General features: G+C 38.8%; 1 protein-coding gene across 3 annotated transcripts in view; it reads right to left on the bottom strand.

The window, feature by feature from the left end:
* LOC144962681 (receptor-type tyrosine-protein phosphatase T-like) overlaps nucleotides 1-25,000 on the bottom strand; it is a 405,447-nt gene that overhangs the window by 29,591 nt on the left and 350,856 nt on the right. For all 3 annotated transcript variants that reach the window (XM_078895816.1, XM_078895818.1, XM_078895819.1), the window contains 4 exons: nucleotides 24,437-24,473; nucleotides 22,542-22,639; nucleotides 21,293-21,412; nucleotides 15,193-15,341 (listed from right to left, as the gene is read on the bottom strand). In XM_078895816.1, the coding sequence (XP_078751942.1) occupies nucleotides 15,193-15,341; nucleotides 21,293-21,412; nucleotides 22,542-22,639; nucleotides 24,437-24,473 (404 nt within the window). The remainder of the gene's footprint in view (nucleotides 1-15,192; nucleotides 15,342-21,292; nucleotides 21,413-22,541; nucleotides 22,640-24,436; nucleotides 24,474-25,000) is intronic.

Genomic DNA, 25,000 nt, shown 5'->3' with positions numbered 1-25,000 from the left:
AAAAGTAAATCTTGTTTTAGAGACCTATTCACAAGTGGAGGGGCATTGTATTCCATTTCACTATTTAATCGACAAATCTTAATTAAGTGGACGTTTCCGGATCCAAATTCTCTGCCGTACTTTGTAAAAAACATATTTGAAACATTTTAGCCAGAAAAAGTTGTCCTCCATCTTGACACAATCTCTCTCAAACCTGGGACTTAGAACCGGTCTCATGTTTGAACGTTTTTGTTTGTTTGTTTGTTTGTTGTTTTTTTTTTTTTTTTAATTTTTTTTTGACAAGACGAGGGTCCTTTTAATCGATCGGTATTTGAAGGACGAGTTTTCTGGCCAAAATTATTTTTAATGTGTTAATTAAGAATACGCCATTTTTCTTGTTAGTCTTAGAGTGGTCGAGTTTAATGGAGTTCAATGGGTCAATGGACGAATGGGGTTGGGGGAAAAAGGGGGGGGGGGGGGGGGGGAGAGAATGAGATGGGAATCAGAGGCAGACATGAAATTTGGCATTTGGTTATTTCAGCAGGGGCTATGAGCTGCCTGATCAAGAAATGACCGGACTCATGCGACACGGTCGTCAATTTATAATATACAGTGCGGCTCGGATACATCGATAAATTTAGAATGACTCTCTTCTTGACAAAATCTCTCAAACCTGGGATTTAGAACCGGTGTCATGTTTGAGAGGATTTTTTTTTCGTTTTTGTTTGTTTTTTGACAATACGAGGATCATTTTAATCGATCGATATTTGAAGGACGAGTTTTCTGGCCAAAATCCTTTTTAATTTGTAATTCAAAGTACGCAAACGGTAAGTCACCCCCCTGGGGCACCCTATCCTCTACCCACGCCACGCTAACATTTCATTCATACTGCAACCACCATTGAGTACAGACGATACAAGTTATTTTTCATTATATTTTATTTGTTTTCCACGTTTATTTGTGTATTGTTGTGCTGACGAAGGGTTTGTACCCGAAACGTCCATTGTCTGTTTTGTTCCCATACGAAGCCTTTCCATTTTCACTCTTTCGTTAGTAATTCAAAGTACGCCATTGTTCTTGTTTTGTTAGTCTTAGAGTGGCCGAGTTTAATGGAGTTCAATGGGCCAATGGACGAATGGGGTTGGGGGAAGGGGGGGGGGGGGGGGGGGGGGGGGGGAAGAGAATGAGATGGGAATCAGAGGCAGACATGAAATTTGGCATTTGGTTATTACAGCAGGGGCTATGAGCTGATGACCAAATGACCGGACCTATGCTACATGGTGGTCAATTTATAATATACAGTGTGGCTCGGATACATCGATAAATTTAGAATTCGAGCAAAGCGTTTTAAGATGCGAAATATTGCGCATGCGTTAATTTCTCGCGGGGGGGGGGGGGTGCGTCTTGATAGATTAATTGTTAGAGCAATCGCATCGCAGGCAAATGGGCTAAGATCGATCCCGGGGAAGTCGAGTTTGATTTTTTTATGAATCGATACAGGTTAGATAGAAATAACAATTATTAAGTAAAAACGACGTTTGGGCCCGCCCCCCCCCCCCTTCCCCCCACCCCCTACTCATAAAAAAATCCAAAATAACAGGAGGTGATATCTTTATAGTACGTTTAAGACTAGAATAGCTTGCCACCAGTTACACTAAATTATGTTACCTTCTCGCTTCTCCAAATCAACACAGTCCGTAGGGTTTTGAAATTAACCGACGCATGACTTAATGCGAACCCATTTCGAGATAACCGTGCCATACTGTAAGTCAGAGTGGTCTGTGATTCATCACTTCTACCAATAATAATTATGATGATATCCTCCATTCAGTTCCAACAATGGAGCAGGGTTTAATCGAAAAGGAAAAAAATGCAAATAGCTTAGTGGTTAGATGACCTGTAAAATGACTCAAAAGGATTATAGCATGCGTTCGAATTCTGACAAAATGGGGTTCTGTATGATGGTGAGAAAGCATAATACGGATAAATATTGAATTGTAAGCTTTAATCTATTATTCAATTTTCTTCAAGAAAGCTTGACTCTCTCCTTGCCGGCCATTTTCCGTATTTTCCAGAAAATTTCACACCCAACCTATACAAAAACAGATTTTACAAAAGCTGTAAGTTCTTGCTATATCCTACAATATTATTGTTTTGTGCTAAACGAGCTCTTCAACACGGTGTTTATATATACTTTAACTATAGCAAACATTTTTATTCTAATATTATGTTGTACAAAAGAAATTAGAATGACGAAATTGTTGGCTGCATCGTAACAAATGTGACAATTTTCCTATAGATAGTATGCGATTGGCTAAGGAGTTCACAACATTGCCATCCGGAAGAATAACGGACCAATACACAAAACTTTGTGTAACCATGATCGTTTATAGTCAAGTTAATACAGTTTAAGAAAAATTACTCATATACGCGGATGGCAAAAAAAACAAAAAAAAACAAAACAACCAATAACAAAGACTTGAGTGACGTCAACTTCGAACTATCTATAGGTGGTAAGGAGGGGGATAATATAATGGTAAGTGATAGCGACTAGAAGCTGTGGAATGTAAAAAGTAAGAAAACACGCTTCTTTTTGCTTGCATTCCAAGACTTTTTCTTTCACAGAGAAGACCCACCAAATTTCTCTGTCGTCAATCTGGAACTTAGTAATGCATTTATGTTTTTATTGGAGTTTTTGTTGTTGGCTGAAGAAGGGTTTTGAGCCCGAAACGTTACGTGTTTGGTGTTTTGTTCTTTTTAAAAATCTGTTATATTGACTTTTCTTTATTACTTTTAAAAATGGTAAGCAATGATTCATAAAAATATTCAAAGTTTTATTTAATCTAATTTTATTTCAGAGTACATTAAAACATTATGCATGGTGTCCATAAAGTTTGGGTCCAAGATAGTAGAACACATTCCCCTTTTAAAACAAAACTCAATCTTATTCAAGTTGGGGTGGAAATGAATTGAATTTTAACATCACGTCACCTGCCTCTTCTCCGGTGAATAAAAATATTTTTCAGCCAAATCTCCACAATCTACAGCAAAAATGAATAAATAAAAAAAAAACCATATTTGTTTCGTCTTTACTAGATGGTATGAGAAGCAAGATCGGTCTGTCTGGTTTGTGTTGTGTGTTGTGCGTGTGTGTGTGTGTGTGTGTGTGTGTGTGTGTGTCTGTGTGTGTGTGTGTGAATGAGTTTGTTTCAGCCAAAATAATGTGTAATTTAAGCGCTTAGAGTTTGGTGTCTCGGAGTTAGAGCATTATTATTATTATTAAAATATCATATAGTGAAGTATGACATGTACCCAAACTTTGTGGACACCCTGTAAAATAATGATACGTATTGAATTGTAAGCTTCATATTTTTAGACGAAGACAGATACTGTGAACGTTTCCCCTGTATCAACAAAACAGGATGAATGAAATACTACAGACGAATGAGAGTAGACTCTGTAGTGTTTCATTCATCCTGTTTTGTTGATAAAAGGGAAACGCGAAACGTTCACAGTATCTGTCTTCGTCTAATAAATTGAAGCTTACAATTCAAGTCTTATCGTCATTTTTTTTTTCTTTCGAGCTTCAAGCAGCAAAATTTTCATGGGCACCCTGTCGTAGTTTGAATACACTGAAAACAAGGGCAGATATTTTTAAAGATTAAAACGGCAACAAAGAATAGTTGAACGTCATAAAAAACGTGAATGTAACAAAACAAAGTCTAAAATATTCATCCAGCTGTCCCAAAGTCACGCTCCTTAATAATCCCCGGCCATAATATCATTAATAATGGCTGGTTTTAGTTGGGGGAAAAAGAATATTTCCAATAACTCTTTACGTGATGGCCTTTTTGTTTGATTACATTTTGGCATCCAGAAATAGATAGTCTAGCTCTTGGCCGAATATGATGATGATCGGTAGTAATAAAGTGACTCGGAAAAATGAGGGAAAGGCGCTGGAAAAGGAGGGGGGGGGGGGGGGTATTACATGTTGTTATTGCCTTTTGGCTTTGTGTGGGAATCCGTGGATGGTGAAGAAGCGTTGACTCACGATGAATTATAGAATTATTTGGATTGGAGAAAATAGTTTCTTTTTTTTTGTTGTTGGTAGATTGCAGCGCTGATAAACAAGTGAAGGATTCAACATTTGTTGCAGGTTAGTTGAGAATTGGCAACGAGAGAGAGAGGGAGAGAGAGAGAGAGAGAGAGAGAGAGAGAGAGAGAGAGAGAGAGAGAGGGAAAGGGGGGGGGGGGTTAATGACTAATACTGATTGATTCTGGATTCATTATTTTATTTTATTTTGCGATTGCTTATGAAAGGAATTAGGAAATTGTGGGGAGGGGGGGGGGGGGGGGGGATGAAGGAAGGGGATGGGTTGTGGGGGGGGGGGGGGGGGGGAGTTGAATGGATTCAATCAATAACAAGTTTTTATTTTACTCAAAAGTTTTGCTTTATTTATTTTAAACAAATTATTTTGGCGAGTTTGATGATATTACTCGGATGAAATGATCTGCTAGTCAGCGTGCTACAGGGTCACATTAAACAAAAGTATACCTTTAGAGACATGGAGCCCATGGACTCAGACTTTATCACGGTTTCTATAATGTGAAACGAACAATAGCAATTTCTTTCTAAATGACGCTAAGAAAGTCTATCGCTGGATGGACAATCTGGGGTAGGGGGAAATGATGGATATAAAAAAAATAAAATTAAATTAACTTTTATATAGCACAATATCCATTAAACGTGCTCAAAGTGCTTTACAAGGGCTCCCTGGCAAACAGCAACATTTAACATGTATGACGGGACGTGACGCCTGGTAGGCGATATTACAATTTTTTTTTCGGACAACGACAACGCTGTTAACGGCCAGGTACTCATTTTACACCTGAGTACGGTGGGAGAATGTGAGTAAAGAGCCTGCTCCAAGGAGCAGCAAGGCTCGAATTTATTAATATATATCGGATCAAGCCACATATACTGTAATGAACCCTGGCGTCATAGGAACTTGTCCAAACACTGGACCGCATCTCAATCTCTCTATCTTGTTTGCATTCTAGCGATGTTATTTCCGTTATCTCGAATCTACACAGAAGAAAACATTATTGTTATCTTTTATTTCAAGCTACAGAAACTGGGTTAAGTTTCGCCGCCAATAAATAGAATAGAACGACAAAAATTGACCTGACCAAACATTCATGGGCCACTGAGTGATTCCGACTTTCTATTATATTATAGTCTTGGACATCAGACTACGTGGGGGGGGGGGGGGGGGGTTGACTGGCCGGTGCCAGTATTATTGTCCATCCATCCATCCATCCATCCATTCATCCTTCCGAATCCTGGAATTGATTATATTAATCTCTGGAATCGATTACCACTTCATCCTATTGCCAGCCGTTGTAATAATGATAATAATAATAATAATAATAATAATAATAATATCGATAGTCGGCATAATAATTAGGTGTCTAATACATAATCCGATTACGCGTTAACTGTGATTATTTCATTACGGCGTGAGGGACAATACCCGGGGGATTATGAATAAGTTTGATCAATCTTTTAGCCGATTTTCGTGGATGAGCGGCCTGCAATGATACGGGACCGTATTACTGGTTCCACAATATTGACGTTCATTCACTGACAGAAAATATTTAAAAAATCTTATTTTGGCCATGCGCCTAAGTGGTCTAGTTAGTCGTAGTATGACACTCGCTTTCGGATAGGTAGGTCCTGGGTTCGAGCCTCGCTCGGCGCATAGTTGAGTCCTTGGAAAAGGCTCTTTACATACTCACATTCTCTCACCGTACTCAGGTAAAATGTAAAATGAGTACCTGGCCGTTAACAACGTTGTCTATGTTGTTTATGGTTGTAAAATATTCACGTCATAACTATTTCGTTGCAGCTCGTCTTAGCCTCTGAAGCGTATCAAATCAAAATTAGGTTTATATCAAAATGACAACTTAGAGAGCCGGCACTGGTGTAAGATAAAAATCTGAAAAAAAAAAGTTTTGTGTAAAATAGTGTTAGACAAAGGAAAGAAAAAAACCCCAAACAAACAACAACATACATTGCCTGGACTGGGGATGGAACCACGTCTGACTGGTAATCAGAAGGTCTGAGGTTTGATCTCCAGTCGAAACATGCTGATTTTGGGGATCGTTAATTTTATTTCTTGCACTTTTTAAAACTATATCTGCTTTGCTGACAATGTTTCATGAACACTTTTTTAAAAAAAATCTTTATCACTGGTGAAGGAAAACGGTTTGAAAAAAGTATGTATGAAACAATACAAGACATAAAAACAAAAACACAACAAGTCCTTCAGAGCCTTCAGACCCAAAGAGCCGGAGTTTATCCCGGTTTCTAGAGCGTGAAACGGACAATAGCAATTGCTTGCTATCCTTTGGATAGGACGATATTCTATCGCAAAGGACTTTCCGCCAAATATAACAGACTCATCTACCCATTCACAACTGGGTGGACATAGGAGGGGGGGGGGGTGGTCAGAAAAAAATCAACCGCATTCGGATCGATCTCGGCCCCTTTGCGTGTGAAGTGAGTGCTCTACCAAAATGAGTTATCGGGAATCACAAGACAAAGCAGAAAGAAAAATACAATAAATAAAGAAAAAAACACCCCTTCTCCGAAATATCTGCTTGCTTCGACTGGAGATCGAACCATGTCTGACCGTGGTAATCGGGAGGCTTGATGTTCGATTCCCAGGTGAAGAAGGCTGGTTTTCATGGGATGAATTTTTTTTCTTGTATTTTTCTTTCTACTTTGACTATCATTGATTCATAAACGCTTTTTCATACCGTTATAGATGTTGGAAGTTGACGTCACTCAGGCCTTTGTTATTGTTTTTGGCCATTCACGTTTATGAATATTTCTCACTAAACTGTATCAACCAGACTATAAACGTTCAAGGTTACACATAGATTTGTGTGTACTTCCGAGTGGCAATGTTGTGGGCTTCTTAGCCAAGCGCATACTTTCCATAATTATCAAACATTCTGGTTCTTATTGATGCAGGACAATAGTCCAGAAAACTGTTGGCAGAAGTTAAAATGAGAAAACTGACTTATGGACACGTTCGGACACATTCGGACACAACACCATTCAAAGATCAGAGCTAGAGGGAAAAGTATTTGGCAGAAAGGTACGGAGCAAGCCAAGGAAGTCCTGGATAGGAAATGTGGAGGCATCAACAGGCAAAAAGATAATTGACTGCGCAGTAATGGCCATTGAGCATGAAGAATAACGTTCCATGATATTCAACCTCTGTAGGGAGACGGAACTCCTTTAAGGTAAGGTGGATATTTATATAAATAAAAGTTTCATAATAAAGTAAAAAAAAAGTGTGTGTTTTTTTTGGTCAGTGGTTTGCAGATATAATGGGAGACCTTCCGAAATCTCCTAGCGCTAGCATTTCTTTCAATTTATATTTTCAACGTGGATCTTTTGTCAGGCGTTTATTTGTGCAATTTGTCATCATATAAAAGTATTTTAAAAACTCTAGAACAAACCTTGATAGATTTGTGAAAGTTTAAAATTTCCAAATTTGACCATTGTATTGATTCTCGGTCGCCATTTTGATTTGTGAAGCATTGAAAGGTAGTGCAAAGCAGTCCTAGGGTTGTTTTTTTTTTCTAATTGGGTTAGCTCGAGATCGGAGGATTTTTTTTCTATTAGAGTTAGTCATAAGTCTTAGCAAAGGTGGTAAGGTGTTTGTTTTTTTCTATTAGGGTTAGTTAAAGGTCCTAGGTTTTATAATATTTTCCTAGGGTTAATTGAGGGAATATTTGAGTTGCTTCCCTTAGCACTAAGCGCTTTCGGAAAACCTCCCGATATAATGTTATGGCAGTTCCAATCTCTAACCACTACGATCTCCTGCCTGGTCTAATCTTTGATTGTCCCCTTGTCACCAAAGGGAGTATCCACTGCAGCACATGACTGGGGTTGACAAGCCATTCATACCGCTACAATGAGATCATGTTAGCCTTCAAAATCGTTTCCCCAAGGGAGTGTTTGTGTGTGTGTTATGTGTATGTGCTGTGTGTTTGTGTGTGTGTGTGTGTGTATGTATAAGAGGGAATGGGGGGGGGGGGGGTGGAGGGGAGTAGTTACTCTTCCAATCTGCACTCATGCACCCCATCTAACCACGTTTGCCCGATAAAGAACCCTCTAGGACTGGCAGTTTGACGTCATTTTTTAGGATTGTGTAGCGTCCAGTGAGTTGTCGTTAGTAGAGCTCAAGGAAACAAGCTATTTCATTGGTCGAATTATTGAATACGACTCACGATTTGTTTTCTTTTGTGGCCAAAGACTGGCATTTTGACGTCATTTTCTGGTCAGTGTCAGGCTATAAGTTACCGATGGCTACGGTTTGCCTCGTTTGGGATCCAAGTTAATTTATCGCGAGTCTCAAAGTCATTTTCCTATCAACTTGCATTATCTTTTTGTCAATCAATATTCTAATTATTTTGATTTCCAGGCCCACATAATTCCACATAATTTATGGGACGGCGCGGCTCAGTGGTATGGTCTTTGCTTCGTACCCGAAAGGTACCGAGTTCGATCACCCACCGTTGCTGCGCTGTATGGCCTTGAGCAAATCACATCGCCCTAGCTCAATTTGCGGCGTTGCATTGCGGCTAATGCCTGGGATATTCCAGTCTTCCCTTGGAATAGACTCTAGAGACAAGTTTCCCCTATGGGATGAGTAAACGGAATTTTTGTAGAGTTTTTTGTTTGTTTTTAAACTTGCAATATTCTTCTTCTTCTTCTTCTTCTTCTTCTTCTTCTTCTTCTTCTTCTTCTTCTTCTTCTTCTTCTTCTTCTTCTTCTTCTTCTTCTTCTTCTTCTTCTTCTTCTTATATTATTATTATTGTTATTATTATTATTATTATTATTATTATTATTATTATTATTATTATTATTATTATTATTATTATTATTATTATTATTATTATTTTTGTCAATCAAAATTCTAATTATTTTGAATTCCAGGTCATATAATCGACATAATATCTAGGTCATAAAATACAAAAATAAAAAAAATTCCCTTTATTCATTCCCAAGGGAAATTTGTCTTTAGGGTCTAATCCTAGGGAAGACTGGAATAACCTAGGCGTCAGCACCCAAAGTGAACCAGGCTGGGCGATGTGACTTGCTCAAGGCAACACACACAGCGCAGCGGCGGCTGGTGATCGAACTCGGTACCATTCAGGTACGAAGCAAAGACCGTACCGCAAAGCCACGTTGCCCCTAAGGTACATTTATTCCAGACTGGTCCTGTGGATCACACGATTCATCTTTTAAACGAACTAAATGTTCGTGCCTGCGTCATTCATTTAAAACCCTAAAATCGAACATATTAAAAAAAAATCATTAATTGAGCTTTTATATAGCTCAATATCCACTAAATGTGCTCAAACGCTTTACAAAGGGTCCCTGGTCAACAGCAACATTTAACGTGTAGAACGGGACATGCCGCCTGTTAGGCGATATTACAATTTTTCGGACAAAGACAACGCTGTTAACGGCCAGGTACTCATTTTACACCTGAGTACGATGAGAGAATGTGAGTAAAGAGTCTTTTCCAAGGACTCAACTATGCGTCGAGCGAGGCACGAACTCGGGATCTTCCGATCGGAAAGCGAGTGTCATACCACTAGACCACATAGCCGCACAATTAGCAATCAGTCCCTTTACACAGAGCGAGGCCCGATAGCTCAGAGTTGCTTTGAATTAGATAAGAGTAGCGTCCTATCACAAGGGTAGCGAACAATTGCTATGCTATATCATTATCATCCGTTTCACGCAATATATATAAATAGGGATAACCCCAGGCTCTTTGGGCCTCATGGCTCTGAAGAACTGCAAGATTCACAGCACCAGCTGGGGAAAGTTTTAGATCACCGCTTGTAAGATGATTTCAAAAAATGGAATGAAACGTTGTTCCGAAAAAAACAAAAAAAAAACAAAAAAAAAACAAAAACAAAAACAAAAAAAACAATGAAATTGACTCATGAAGTTTTAGTCGTCCTCCTCTTACTCCTCCTCCTCCTTTCTTCGCGCGCGCACACACACAAACACACATACACACATACACATACGCACACACATACACACGCATACATACACATACACACATACACACATACACACACATACACAACATACACATACAACACATACACACAATCACACACAACTACACACAACCATACACACACATACACACACATACACACATACACACATACGCACACATCACCCCACCCCCCCATCCACATACACCATACCCTCGCGCGCCTCCCCCCCCCCCCCCATCCCCCCCTCCCCCCCCCCCCCCCCCCCCCCCCCCCCCCCCTCCCTCTTCCCCTATTTTTTTCACTCATACAATTACGTACAAATTCCCAATAACGACACTACACCCCACCTATGATGGCCAATTAATAAACTATCTCCACTATCGCCGGCCTCTGCTGAATCTTCGATCAGCAACGACTTGCATTTTCATTATTAATGCCACATTTGGTTCCACACAGCTCCGCACTTCAATTTTCAATTGTCTAATTTAAATTCCCTGACTAAATAAATTGTTCCATTTCTTTTTTTTTTCATTATTATTACTCCAGTTTTTGATTTCTCGTTCAATTTTGAATGTCAAACGACTACTCAACGCTAACTGTTCGCCTTGCTCCTTTATTCGCTTTCGTTGCTTTTGATGAGCGATTTTTTTTTCTTCTTCTTCTTCTTCCATCTAATTCTCAATCTCTCTCTCTCTCTCTCCCTTTCGCTCTCTCACTCATTCTCATTATGGGATTCTCCAAAACTCATTTCAAACGAATAACAAATAAATCAAAGATATTGTGTGCGTGAGTGATGCTAGTAGTAGTACTCTCAGTCGTGAGTCATTACAAGAAACAAAACTACTCAATGATACCCTCCCCCCACCCCTCCTCTCGGTCCCCCTCCCCCACCCACTCCTGGGTCCCAGTAAGAGACTGCATAGTAGATTGGTCATCCTCCCCCCTTAAAACTTCCCCCCCCCCCCAACCCTCCACCCTTCCCACTCTACATTATACTCGTCAATTACTATCTCCGAAGCATGCCCTCATTCTAATCAACACCCCCTCCCCCTTTTTCACACACACACACACACACACACAAACACAAACACACACTCGCACACACAGAGAATAATTTGTTAAAGTAATGAGGATGAAGACGAAGTTTTCGACGATAGAGAGATGAGGCAAGATAAAGGGAAGGGGGGGGGGGGGGGGGGGGGGAGGGGGGTTAAGGAGGTGTGGGTGAGAAGAAAATATAACAAGAGTTGTGAATAATGGGGCACCCTCAAGAACAAGAAAAAGGGGAGAGGTGGGTGGGTGTGGGGGGGGGGGGGTAACTTTCGATGCCACTTTGGTCCATTTTATTGTACGGTCCATTTTGTTGACGAGGGGGGACAAATTATAATGATATCCCATTTCAGAATGGATCTTGATATAAACACAACGTATAAGAGGGGGGTTGGGGGGGGGGGGGGGGGGGGGATTGCAGGAAAGATGAATTAAAAAAAAAAAATTGATGGACCAGTGGTTGAGGTAAATATAATCTGATTGATATGTGTTCGAAATTTTGATTACGCGTGTGAGTGTGTGACGCTCATTGGTGCCCTTTTGTGTGATTGCAAATGCATGCATGTGCGCACTTCTGTGTACGCATGTGTAATCACCAACAAAAATAAAAAAAATATAATGAAAGAAAAATCAAAATATCTAAATAAAATTCACACAAAAGTGATATCTAGACCTAGAAAAAAAGATAAAAATCCAGAAAAGTGAGTGGAGCACGCACTTATGTTGATAATACAAGAAATGTATAAGTTGGAAAGTGCCAACCAGAAGCTAATAGAAAATAAAATAATTTGTGGCGATGGAGAGTCGGACCCACGACCCGACTCTCACGGCATCTCCGCCTGGCCACGAGAGATACACGCTATAATCGACGCCATCCACCACTCGCGAAGTCCTAGCTCTGAGAGTTTTTGCCAAAATTAGAGTAATTTTAATCGATCGATATTTGAAAGATTAGTTTACTGGCCAAAGTTTTAGATACGTGATTGTTCTTTTAAGAGTACGGCAATATAATTTAATGAGTTTAGAAAGTGAAAGGGTTTTTTTTTTTTGGGTTGTTGTTTTTGTATTTCTGATCTATTCAACTTTACCTTGAGCTTGAGCTTTACTTATATAACACAATTACCCACTAAACGTGCTCAAATCGCTTTACAAAGGGCCCTGACCAACAGCAACACGTAACATGCAGAACGAGACATGACGCCTGTTAGGCGATATTACATTTTTTTTTTCGGACAGAGACAATGCTGTTAACGACCAGTTAGTCATTTTACACCTGTGTACGGTGAGAGAATCTGAGTAAAGAGCCTTTTTCGTGGACTCAAATACGCGTCGAGCAAATCTCGAAAGTTGGTCCTTCCGATCCGATAGCGGGTGTCATCCCACAAGACCACATAGCCGCACTTCACTTTTTGGCACCCGCTTTACAACAGATTGAAACTATAGATACCATATTAAAGAAACATAATATTATAAAATAGTCATTCAGAGCCAATCATTAGGCCCATGGAGCAGAGTCGGAGTTTATCCCTTTGTCTATAGCGTAAAACAGACGCAAACAATTGCTTGTTTCACTTTGGGTAGAACGCTTGTCAATAGAAACGCACTTTCTAGATTTGATTAATAGAGCCAGGCACCCAATCACTGCTGGGTGGACAGGCGGTCGGAATAAATAATGTGGACTCTATACGTAAGCGATCACTCTCCCTTTGCATGTGAAACAAGTGCTCTAGCAACTGAGATATCGGAATCCCCTCTTCCCCCCCCCCCCACCCCCACCCCACTACCACCCGCCAAATAATATCATAAGCAAAAGCATCAGAATTACAAATTGACATCGGAGGACATTAATTTCAGGGATGGACAATGGCCGGTGGTTTGATGAGATATGGGCACTGACCTGATGGACGCTTGACCAGTTCCTTCTAAAAAATGGTCATTTACTGGCCATTACCAACACCCCAGGCTATTCAAGCACTTAACCTTTTATCTAGAACCATTCTCGAAATGCTACCCCTCCCTTCCCGATGTATTTTTTTTTTTTTGGGGGGGGGGGGGGGGGGTAAATGAAAGTACTCCAGAAGCCCTTCCATCCAATCCCCCCCCCCCTCCCCACCTTTCACGACTTCAGCCATTTGCATAATTGTGCATTTTTATTGACCAATGAGAAAATGGTTTTGGGATGCACATGATCCATTAGTATCAAATTTTGATTTACGCACCATGTTCATTGTGTTATCATCATTGAAAAAAAAAGTACCAATCTACAAATATACGAGAGGGTGATTGTCCCTTCCAGGACATAATATATGAGTTATTTCATAGGCCTTTTCCAAGTTACTCATGTATTGAGCTTTATATAAAATAATCATAAAAAGTATGTATTCTCACTATACTGTATTAACCAGACAATAGACGTTCAAGGTTACACATAGTTTTGTGTGTTCGTCCGTTATCCTTCCGGATGGCAATATTGTGAGTTTCTTAGCCAAGCGCATACTATCTATAGAAAGCTCTTGCATTGTAAGTCAAATCAGGACCGGATCTCACTCGCCCATCTTTAGCATTAACCCTCATAATTTACATTAACCTTCCACTTGCAGTGGATGCGTTCCAAATGGATTATTTCTGCGGGCCGTCAATGTCCGCCATACCATCGAAGACCTAACCATACCATTACGGACGCTCCGACGACGCTCGGACGGCCGGACGCCCGGACGCCTATCCTGTCATTTTAATTTCGAGCTCATTCATTAACGCGGTCATACTCGAGTGGGCACCCGGCCCCGAATGGAGTCCAATGTTCCTTTTATTTATTCTTGCTCAGGACTTTCCGATGGATATGAATAATTAAGACTGGAGTCAACGGTACTCATCAACAATGCCATCTCTAGATTGCTGTGGTACTCATCTTTGTTTAGACTTTTAGGACTGAAATAACATTATGTCTCTTTGTGTTGATGAGCGGAAGTTGGCGAGTGCTTCTCTCTCTCGCCCCTCCCCCCTCCCTCTCTCTCTATCTCTCTTACACACACACACACACACACACACACACACACACACATCATCTCTCCCTCCCTTCTCTCCCCCCTATCCCTCCTCTCTCTCTCTCTCTCTCTCTCACACACACACACACACACACACACACACACACAGTCTCTCTCTATTTCTATTTGTATGTGTGTTGGTACACATGTGTTGAGTACAATGGTAAGCGTGCATGCTCGTGTGCCAATGAGGAAGGTTAGGGTACTATTTCTCGTCCCTCAATACAATTAATGTATTTACGTCTATTCATTTACTTAGTGACTTCGTTAAGTAGTCCAAAGACCTATTCCTCCTCCTCCTCCTCCTCCTCATCCTCCTCCTCCTCCTCCTCCTCCTCCTCCTCCTCCACCTCACCATCTTCTTCTTCTTCTTCTTCTTCTTCTTCTTCTTCTTCTTCTTCTTCTTCTTCTTCTTCTTCTTCTTCTTCTTCTTCTTCTTCTTCTTCTCCTTCTCCTTCTTCTTTTTCCTCTTCTTCTCCCCTTTCATATTTTAGTTTTGCAGTGAGTATAATTTGCATTTAATATAAGGTTAAAGGTTTGGGTAGGTGGATTCGGGGGGGGGGGGGGGGGATGAAAGAGCTCATATAACGGTGTTCTCTCCTTGAGAGAACTGAACAACACGGTAGGGAATATTGGACACACACCATGCCAGAGAGAGGTGGGGTAATCAATTGCCCAACGGAATTTATGCCAGGCTACAGGAATGGCAATTGAAAACAGTGGGTCGCCTTAAACCGATTACACTGACAGGCCACGGCAGGACTGCTGCAAGCATGCATCGATGGGGTCTGAGGGAGTCAGACGACTGTCAGGGAATTCCAGAGACAGCAGACCACATAATCTTACACTGCCTTGTGACGAGATTCGCGGGAGATTTCGAGGCTGTCCTCAACTGCGGTGACGAATTTAAAGACAGGCTGGAGACTTCCAGTGTGGAGATGTAGCCATACGCTACTACTACTACTCTCCTTGAATACCAGATACAGCTATGACGTTTGACACTGAACTTACTTACCTACAATGGATGACCAACGTTCCGTTGTCTAAGGAGTCGTACGCCCGTATCTTCTGTCGAAATAACAGTAAGGAGTGTCCAAATCGAGGCACCCCGTGGTCTGGCCAAGTGGTGAAATGGAATTGTTTCACATATTTGGACTGCCCACCCTGAAACAGATAAAATAGATATGAAGAAAAGAATCACAATTGATAACTGGTATTGAATAGAAATATAGTGAGAAAAAAAAACAAACTTAGCCACTATATTCCTTTTAATCGAGTAAAAATATACCTACTTTTAAATAATAACAAAAGAATAAGGAAAAACAAATAGAATATATCTTTAAAAAAACATTTAAAAAAAACAAACGAAAAAATTAACAAAGGGTGTTTGTAGAAATCATATTTTTAAGGAATCAAAATAACTCACAACCCTTTCAAAAAAAAACCCAACAAAATAAAAACTAAACAAACAAAAACAAGAAAAACCCCAACAAAAAAAAAAAAAAAAAAAAAAAAACAACAAAAAACAACAAACAAACAAAAAACAAAAAAACAAAAAAAAAAACAAAACAAAATAATAATAAACAAATCAACAAATGTATTTTTAGAAATTAAAAAAAATGTAAAAGATCAAACCCCTTAAATGCTAGGGGCACCACACAAAAGCTCTCTTTTCAACTTCATGTACTGAGAGTATTTTGCTCTCAGGACATTTCCACTACTTAAGAAACCCCATTATTTAATGATGATATGATGTAGATGAAAATCTCTTTATTGTTTGATGGTATTTATGTTACTATTTTAGGTTTAAGAAACAAACATCACAATGTATTGATTAATAAGACTTAATCAAATCAAAGAAAGTAGACAATGATGTTTTTAAAAAAGTAGTCCTTCAGAGCCATTGGGCCCATGGAGCCGGAGTTTATCCCGGTTTCTATAGCGTGAACCGGACAATAGCAAGTGCTTGCTATCCTTTAGATAGGACGCTAGTCTATCGCATAGTACATTCCGCCAAATTTAACAGACTCAGCTACTCATTTACCGCTGGGTGGACAAAGGGTAGGGGGTTGTCAGAAAAAATGTCGACTGCACCGGGATCGTTTTTGTCCCTTTGCTTGTGAAGAGAGTGCTCTACCAACTGAGCTATCGGGACCTCCGCACTCTGGAAAAGAAGTATTTAAAGATTTGGCCAGGAAAGTCGGCCTTCAAATATCGATCGATTGAAATGAACCTCATCTTGCTGAAGACTCTCAAACCTGGGACTTCAGTAAAGTCCCAAGTTTTTAGTCTTTAGCAAGATGAGGGTCAATCAATCAATCAAAGCTTGTCGCTCCAACACCGAAATCACTCCACAACATTTGTGGAGCAGACTCTTAGGTCATGGTCAGTGCAGATGGGCCCATCCTGGCATTCTCTAAGGATGTGCTCCATTGTCTGCTCTGGGCATCTATCCACACGTACACAAGCTAGTCTCAGCCAGCCCCCACTTTTTCATCCTCCCAGCTGTTCTCCCAAGTTTTTCCCGTGCTCTGTTCAGTGTTACCCATTCATTCCTGGGGAGCTCAGTCAGTGTGAGCTCAGTTCCGTAGGACATTTCTTCTCTCGGATCTTCAACAGCTTCATTTGCATGAATGTCCCACTCAATCCCTGTGGAAAGCCTGTATACAGCTGCATGGTCAGGGTTGATGTTTTCTTCCGCCATGAAGGTATTTCTCGACTTCAGTCAGCTTGTCGTTGGATTGTGGTCAATTCAATCGATCAATATTTGAAGATCTAATTTTCTGGCCAAAATTTTAATTTATGCGCGTTTTCCGATTAAGTCAGAAATGTATTTCACTCCCCAAACTTGAGGTTTCTACATTACGAGGAGTAGAAAGAAGAAGAAGAAGAAGCATGTATTTTGACTCTAATTCTCTATAAGTTCAGATGAAAATTGGTTTTGAAGAATCAGGTCCATTATGACTTAATACCTTTTTGAGACGATTGGTCACTTATTTTTATCTTCACAAGATGTCAATCATTCTGCTAATAACATCAGACATTTTTTTAGTTCTTGACAAAAAAAAACAAAACAAAAGCAAACAAAAAAAAAAAACAAACAAAACAAACAAACTTAGCGATAAATAGTTCTACTAAAAATTAAAGGGCGAAAACTCCATTAACGTGTTTTCGTACATGGTAGCATTTCTGGCGCCAAGTGTTTCAGGTTTCAGACAATAAAAAAAGAGAGACACGCAAACATCCCTTAAATCCCTACTTCTCCACCCCCACCCCTACTCTCCCCCCCCCCCACCCCTCCACACCCCCACCCCCATCAAATCACATCAACAACAACACCACCCAGATGTCCCAAGAAATGGCTCGATACATCATTAGAGTTATATTGATTGAATACAGCAAGCAAGCGCAGTGTCAAAATTAGATAGAAATATTCTATTCTTGTTCATCGTTATCAAATCTAAAGATGGTAAAATTGTTGGGTTTGGTCATTGTTATTTCTTCTTCTTCTTCTTCTTCTTCTTCTTCTTCTTCTTCTTCTTCTTCTTCTTCTTCTTCTACTTCTTCTTCTTCTTCTTCTTCTTCTTCTTCTTCTTCTTCTTCTTCTTCTTCTTCTTCTTTAGTTTTTGTTTTTGTTTTGTTATGTGTTGTCACTTGGTTACTAGAATTTAGGAAAATTCGATGTTTTTAGACACCGATTGATAGACACCGATGTCCACATATTAAGAGGTCTGATAACCGAAAGCAAGAAAACTATGGGAGTGGGTTAAAATTGTTTTAATGGACATGTGTTGGATTGAGACAATTTTGAAAATTAGCTTTTATATAGCGCAATATCCACTAAACGTGCTCAAAGCGCTTTACAAGGGGTCCCTCGCCAACAGCAACATTTAACATTTAGGACGGTCCATGACGCCTGTTAGGCGATATTACAGTTTTTTTTCGACAGAGACAACGCTGTTAACGGCCAGGTACTCATATTACACCTGAATACAGTGAGAGAATGTGAATAAAGAGCATTTTCCAAGGACTCAACTATGCGCCGAGCGAGGATCGAACCCAGGACTTTCCAATCCGAAAGCGAGTGTCATAGCACTAGACCACATAGCCGCAGATTTTCATTACAACAGTGATTCCATAGCACTTTGGGTTACCAGACCTGACAATAAGTTCGTTTTGATTTTAGTCCATGATATGAGAAGGAAGATAGGCGTCGCGGTGTATGTGTTGTGTTGTGTGTGTGTGTGTGTGTGTGTGTTTGTATGTGTGCGTGCTTGTGTGTGTGAGAGTGAGTGAGTATGTTTGACCCAAAATAATTTGTAATTTAAGCGCTTAGAGTCTGATGCCTCGTCGGAGTTATAGCGCTATATAAGAGTTCAGCATTATTATTAGTATTATATATATATATATATATATATATATATATATATATATTATATATATATATATAGATAGATAGATAGATAGATAGATAGATAGATAGATAGATAGATAGATAGATAGATAGATAGATAGATAGATAGATAGATAGATAGATAGATAGATAGATAAACGTCTGCATCAATCTAGTATTTTGACGAATAATGAGCAAATTTGAATTTAAAGTGGAAATAATCCGAATTAAAAATTAAAGTTTTGAAATTGGCCAAACAAATTAAGATTGACATGGTCGTGATCCAGGCAGATCGATTTCCATTGCAGCTATCATTGTCAACGGGGGACCCGATAGCTCAGTTGGTAGACTTACTTGGCTGATGCCTCTTGGCTGCTGACGGAGAATAGGACCTCAACAACACTCTTCCATCTTCTTCTGTCCTTGGCAGAGACCTTTGCCTCACTCCAGGTAAGATTTGAGACGCTCAAATCTTGGTAAAGGCTTCTCCAAGTCTGTTTTGGACGACCCCGTTTCATCTTGCCCTGTGGGTTCCATTCGAGAGCCTGCTTGGTTATGTTACAGGGCTCTTTCCGCAGGTTATGGCCAACCCATCGCCACTTTCTGCGTCTGACTTGAACATCCATTTGTTCTTGGTTTGTTCTTGTCCAAAGGTCAGCATTTGACACTTTGTCACGTCAAATCAGTTGGTAGAGCATTCGCTTTATCATTTTTGATTTTTTTGTAAAAGTCAAGTGACAATATCAAGATCAAGAACAGTAACAGAATTGGTGACGGATGCGATGGAAAAAGAGGTATCGATACGTACGCTTGTGTAAATTGATGCACCGCGTCCAACTTCGCTCACGACCATTTCTTAAGCACAAATACTATTTCGTCACTTGTGACTTTTCTAACTTCATTCTGAGAAAGTTTTATTATCCTCGGATGACATATTATTTTTCCACCCCTCTCCCTAAATAGTCAAGCGTAATGATATAGCAATGACTATCCCGCACAAATCTTTGGGCCTCTTTTTCGTTCACGAAGTGCCCGAATTCGCGTCAAAATATGGGACGAAGCCGTTTCGTATATGCTATTTTAAAAAATTAATTACGACGCTGTTTATCGATGAATATGACTGAAAGTTGGCACACAGTTATAAAAAAGGTCATTTTAGATTATGTCAAGCGACACAACTCGTGCAATTCCCAGAAGATCGTTAAAAATAGATTTTTACTCTTTGGATTAAAATATTTCTAAAACTACCGGGCGTGGAGGTTTTGTCGCTGACAAGGTAATACATGAACATTTCTTCTTTTTGGTTGTAAAATTTCATATGAATATGACGAGTACGTTTCCCGTATTTTACAAAACACCATCCTAATTTGCTCTTCAAGTTTCAATCTTTTAATCCACTTATTACGCAAGATACAACCAAAGGTCGAAAAAAAATGCCGAAAAAGCGTCCCATATTTTCGCGTTTTTTTCCCTCTTTGCGGGTTATCCAAATAAATGACACCTTTGAAACTGCATAACTTGTTTATTTATGAATGGATTTTCAAAATTCAAAAACATTTCTACTCAGTGGAGATAGGGCTTTGATTTTAGACAAAATTTTTCCTCAAAAAGAGAAAAAATTTTTTTTCATAGTCATTGTTAAATGATATCAAGTTTACAATAATAATTTGTGACGTCAGATTATTATAAACGTTAAATTTCACTAAAATTAGATTTTTGAAAAAAAAGAAGTATAATTTAACTATTTTTGAAAATGTCTTTTATTCATAGATGACGAAATCAAAATGGATTGAGGGGTAGAATAAAAGATTTCTTACACACCCAAGCTCGTGCAGCGTCAGGAATTCCAAAAAGCAAGAGTGTATGAATCGTATATTATGCTATGCTTATAATTGGATTCAATAGTCTGATGTCACCCAGCAACGGCGGGCATCGTGGTTCTAAATAAAGGAATTCGGTACTTTTTATTCTTCATGCTGGCTAGAACTTTTCATATGTCATGTGATCAGAATATGTAAAAGTCAAAACAAAATCATATTTTATAATGTTTTTCTACTCTGGATATGCTTTTATGCTCGTCTGAGAAATATTTCATAAGGGCGTCCGCCATTGTTCCGATAGTTTAGAGTCAGTTACTAAGTTACCATGCGTCATTACGAGGGAAGTGACGTCATGACTGTTGAAGCGTATTAGACTCATTCGAGTCAGTCATCAAAGGGTACGCTATCTCCCTAGAGAGTGTAAGTATGAGTGCAAGTCTTCGGATAAAAGAGCTTAATAACAAAAATCAAAAACAAAAACAAATAAAGAAACAAACCCCAAATTACTTGAGCTTTTTGTCTGGCACATCGCATCATCCAATACCTCTCGCATGCCTCGTGGTTTTAATCACAAATTCAACTGTGACCATTAAAATATATCACGAGACAATACCGGCATACTTTGAGGTGATGATGATGATGATGATGATGATGATGATGATGATGATGATGATGATGATGATGATGTTGTTGATGCCGGTTTATTTTTTTTTTTGGTTTTTATGTTTGTTTTTTTTTAAAACGATAACTACTATGTTACTAGTGTGCATCTTGTGTGAGTGTGTCTATGTCAATATTGTATTGTTATAAATTTGTAACCAAATGACAAATTACCACTTTTTGGGGACAATAAAGATATATTATTATTAATAACCACGAATTAGACATGTCAGTGCCCATACCTTGCTTATGAGGAAAGATCTAATCGTGAAATCTGGCAATACGTCCACGTCTAGAAGCTGGACAGATATGTTGCCATATTGGTGACATCCCTCGTCTGGCCAGTATTGCTCACACTTTTTCTAAAGACAGAATGAAAGATGATGAGCATTAACCAACACTTGTTTATTTGCAGGTCTGGTAATAAATAGAATCTGTTAAGGCCTCAGTATTGTTATGGTAATAATCTCAACCCAACCTAAAATATTTTGCTTTACAACAATGTTGCCCATAGTTATGTTCATTATTAGACTATGAACAGATGTTCTCCGCCTCCCCTCTTTTCACTTAATTAATTGCCCACCTTTTAGAAATAGATCTATATACTATTTCCTGCCCATCAATGTTATGTTTATTCATCTTAACAACGCCACTATCACATTATCTCATTCATCTGTAGTGTTTCATTCATCCTGTTTGTTGATAGAGGGAAAACCCTAAACGTCCATTTGATCTGTTTTCGTAATTAAATTAAAGCTTACATTCAATTTCATATTGTTAATTATGAGCAGATGTTTAGGTCGGTATCAACATAAAAGAAAATAATGTAAACAAAGACGTAAAAAATGATTTAGTTTTTGAAAGTCACAAGATTAATATTGGGAATGGGACAGGGTTAAGTGATTTATATTGAGTTTATCAACGATTATTTCTGGTCTGTGTCTTTGGGGGGGGGGGGGGGGATAAACATTAAAGCAAAAACACATACACACACACACAATATATATATATATATATATATATATATATATATATATATATATATTTATATTATATATATATATGTGTGTGTGTGTGTGTGTGTATATATATGAGTCTTGGTGGTACTTGTAGGTACGAGAGTGGTCAATGATTTAAATAAGAGCATATAGATGCCGACTGATGAAATGGAGGACACGGAAACTATTGATTCGGCTAAAAATAAGTAAGTTAATTTATGTATATATATATATATATATATATATATATATATATATATATATATATATGTGTGTGTGTGTGTGTGTGTGTGTGTGTGTGTGAGTGTGTGTGTGTGTGTGTATAAGGCAAAATCCTAAAAATATAAGATGTACTATGCTTCATCATTAAGGGGGGCGGTAAATAAATTGCATAACGCACGAAACAGAACTATAGGAGCGAAAATATTTTTAAAAACCCGGAATACTACATGTATATATTATGAATAGTAATGATAATATCTCTTCTCCTCACCTTTCCTGATTCCGTAGAATTGGTTAGCATGATGAGACTTTTTGAGTTTTCCTTCCAAACCATCCTCCAGATGTCGCCCAATGTTGGTTTGCTGGGACCTGGTAGGATAGAATTGAATCGACCAGTTTGATTCAGTTTGCATGATAAATACCGCTGCTCTTCATTCATTTCTTGAAGTTGATTTCAATCAAAAGCAATCATTACATTGAACTTAAGTTGAGCTTTTATATAGCGCAATATCCACTAATCGTGTTCAAAGCGCTTTACAACGGGTCCCTGGCCAACAGCAACTTTTAACATGTAGGACGAGACTTGACGCCTGTTAGACGATATTATATTTTTTTCGGAAAGAGACAACGCTGTTGACGGCCGGGTACTCAGTTTACATCTGAGTATGGTGAGGGAATGTAAGTAAAGAGCCTTTTCCAAGGACTCAACTAAGCGCCTAGTGAGGTTCGAACCCAGAACCTTCCGATCCGAAAGTGAGTGTCATACCACAAGACCACCTAACCGCACAATCATTATATTGTGCAACAGTGGGATTATTTTCTTTAAAGAAATGAATGGAAATTATTATCTATCATCTGCCAAAAAATTCTTTCTCAATGATAATTGACACTTTTCCAGGTGCCACAAAACGGCTTCTAGGTCCGTATTCCCCCGTTGAAGAATCACTCTACTAAAACAAATTAATGTTTGGCGCATGCAATGCGTCTAAATTATTGTCACAGGTTGGACAAGAACATAGAATGGACATTTTGGGCACACCCAATTAATCACTATGATTAAAATGTAACACATTGGCATAAAAAGAATAATTTAACTCTCTCCTTACTAATCATATTCAGTATTCCCCCCCCCCCAAAAAAAAATGGCAGGCTTAACTAGCAGTAAAATTATTTTTTAAAACTCGAACAAGCTATCTACAAAACAACTTTATTTTCTTATTAATTAAATAAATATCATTCTAAGTTTGTGATGTACAAAATAAATCTGAATAAGAAAAAAATGTATATATGTGTCGTAACAAATGTGACGATTTTGCTGCAGGTGGTAACGAGTTTGGACACCATACTCTACACGATTGAATGAGCAGGACAGACCTACAGGGGACAATCGAAGGCCAGCGCAGAAGAGGGCGCCAAAGGAAGATGTCGCTGGACAATATAAAAGAATGGACAGAGATGTCGGTTCCGGAGCTGCTACATAGTGCTAGCAACAGGCAGACATGGAGGAAGACTGTAACTTCTGCTTCACGCAAGTCCCCCAACGACCATCCGGTCATGGGATTGAGTGAGTGAGTGAGTGAGTGGTAAAGAGTGGGTTGAAGGTAACTTTGTGCACACATTGTTGGGTGATTTTAACTAACTTCGATAAAAGATAAACATACAGAGATGGTTAAATTTGATGAAGATTTAATGCCACATTTAATAGGTGAACAATTCATAAAGATAACAAGCCAAGACATTGAAATACCAGTCACCAACCAAGGGTTGAATTTGGTAGCAAATGCCTATTGGGTGTCCCTATATCTCAGTCGGTAGAGCAGTTGCTTCACACTTAAACGAGTTATATCAATCTCATGTGTAGTCAGAGATTTTTTAGGACCCCTCCCCTCCTCACTGCCCACCTAACATTGATTGGGTAGCTGGGTCTTTTAGATCTGACGAAAAGTACCTTGCGGTTGACCTCCGCCCTATATAAAGAGTAGTAAGAAATTACAGCTGTTTCTTTGAGCTGCTCCAAATGCCTTTTGTCCGTGAAAGACTAGACATGACTGTAGTATTTAACATAAGTTTAAATGAATAAAAGTGCATTGTTGTGTAAAGAAGAATTACAGTCTCAGAATTCTAGAACACCATAATAATTATTGACAGATTAGATATAAAACTCACCTTGAGCGGCGATGTAGGTACGACATTTGTTATATCCCTGGGGAAATATACAAAAACGATTGTTGAGAATTTTATTTTGTTAAAAAGGACGCGACGGCCATACATTTTGTCCAACACTGACAAAAAGCATTAATTTTAACATCTTTTGACTTTCTAAAATCACTTAGATAGATTGATGGGTATATTGAGGAGAATTTCTCTGGTCAAAATGGAATACATATCATTTTAATTTTTTTTTACATTTTTTTTTTTTGTTATTGTTTTGTTTATAAAGCTAAATGACGCCATTTCTTGCTTCACCGTTAGATGCCTTCGCGTAGTCATTCCATGAAGGTATAAATGATAATCCATCAAATATAATGCTAAATTATACATATTGAATTTATATAGCACCTAAACATTCACGTTAATCGTGCTCTCCGGCGCTTTACATAATAAAAATGTTTAAAAATCAAAACAAAACAACATGAAAAATCACGTCAGGATACATAATAAAATCTAAGTAACATCTATTTCATAAAAAATAAGTCTCACGGAACAACACAGTCTTCAGACATTTCCTGA

The sequence above is a fragment of the Berghia stephanieae genome, chromosome 1 (assembly GCF_034508935.2).
Source record: "Berghia stephanieae isolate SIO BIC M18660-M18661 chromosome 1, UCSD_Bste_1.3, whole genome shotgun sequence".
NCBI lineage: Eukaryota > Metazoa > Mollusca > Gastropoda > Nudibranchia > Aeolidiidae > Berghia > Berghia stephanieae.
The sequence above is the reverse complement of the archived record's forward strand: the minus strand, read 5'-3'. Positions and strand labels throughout refer to the sequence as shown.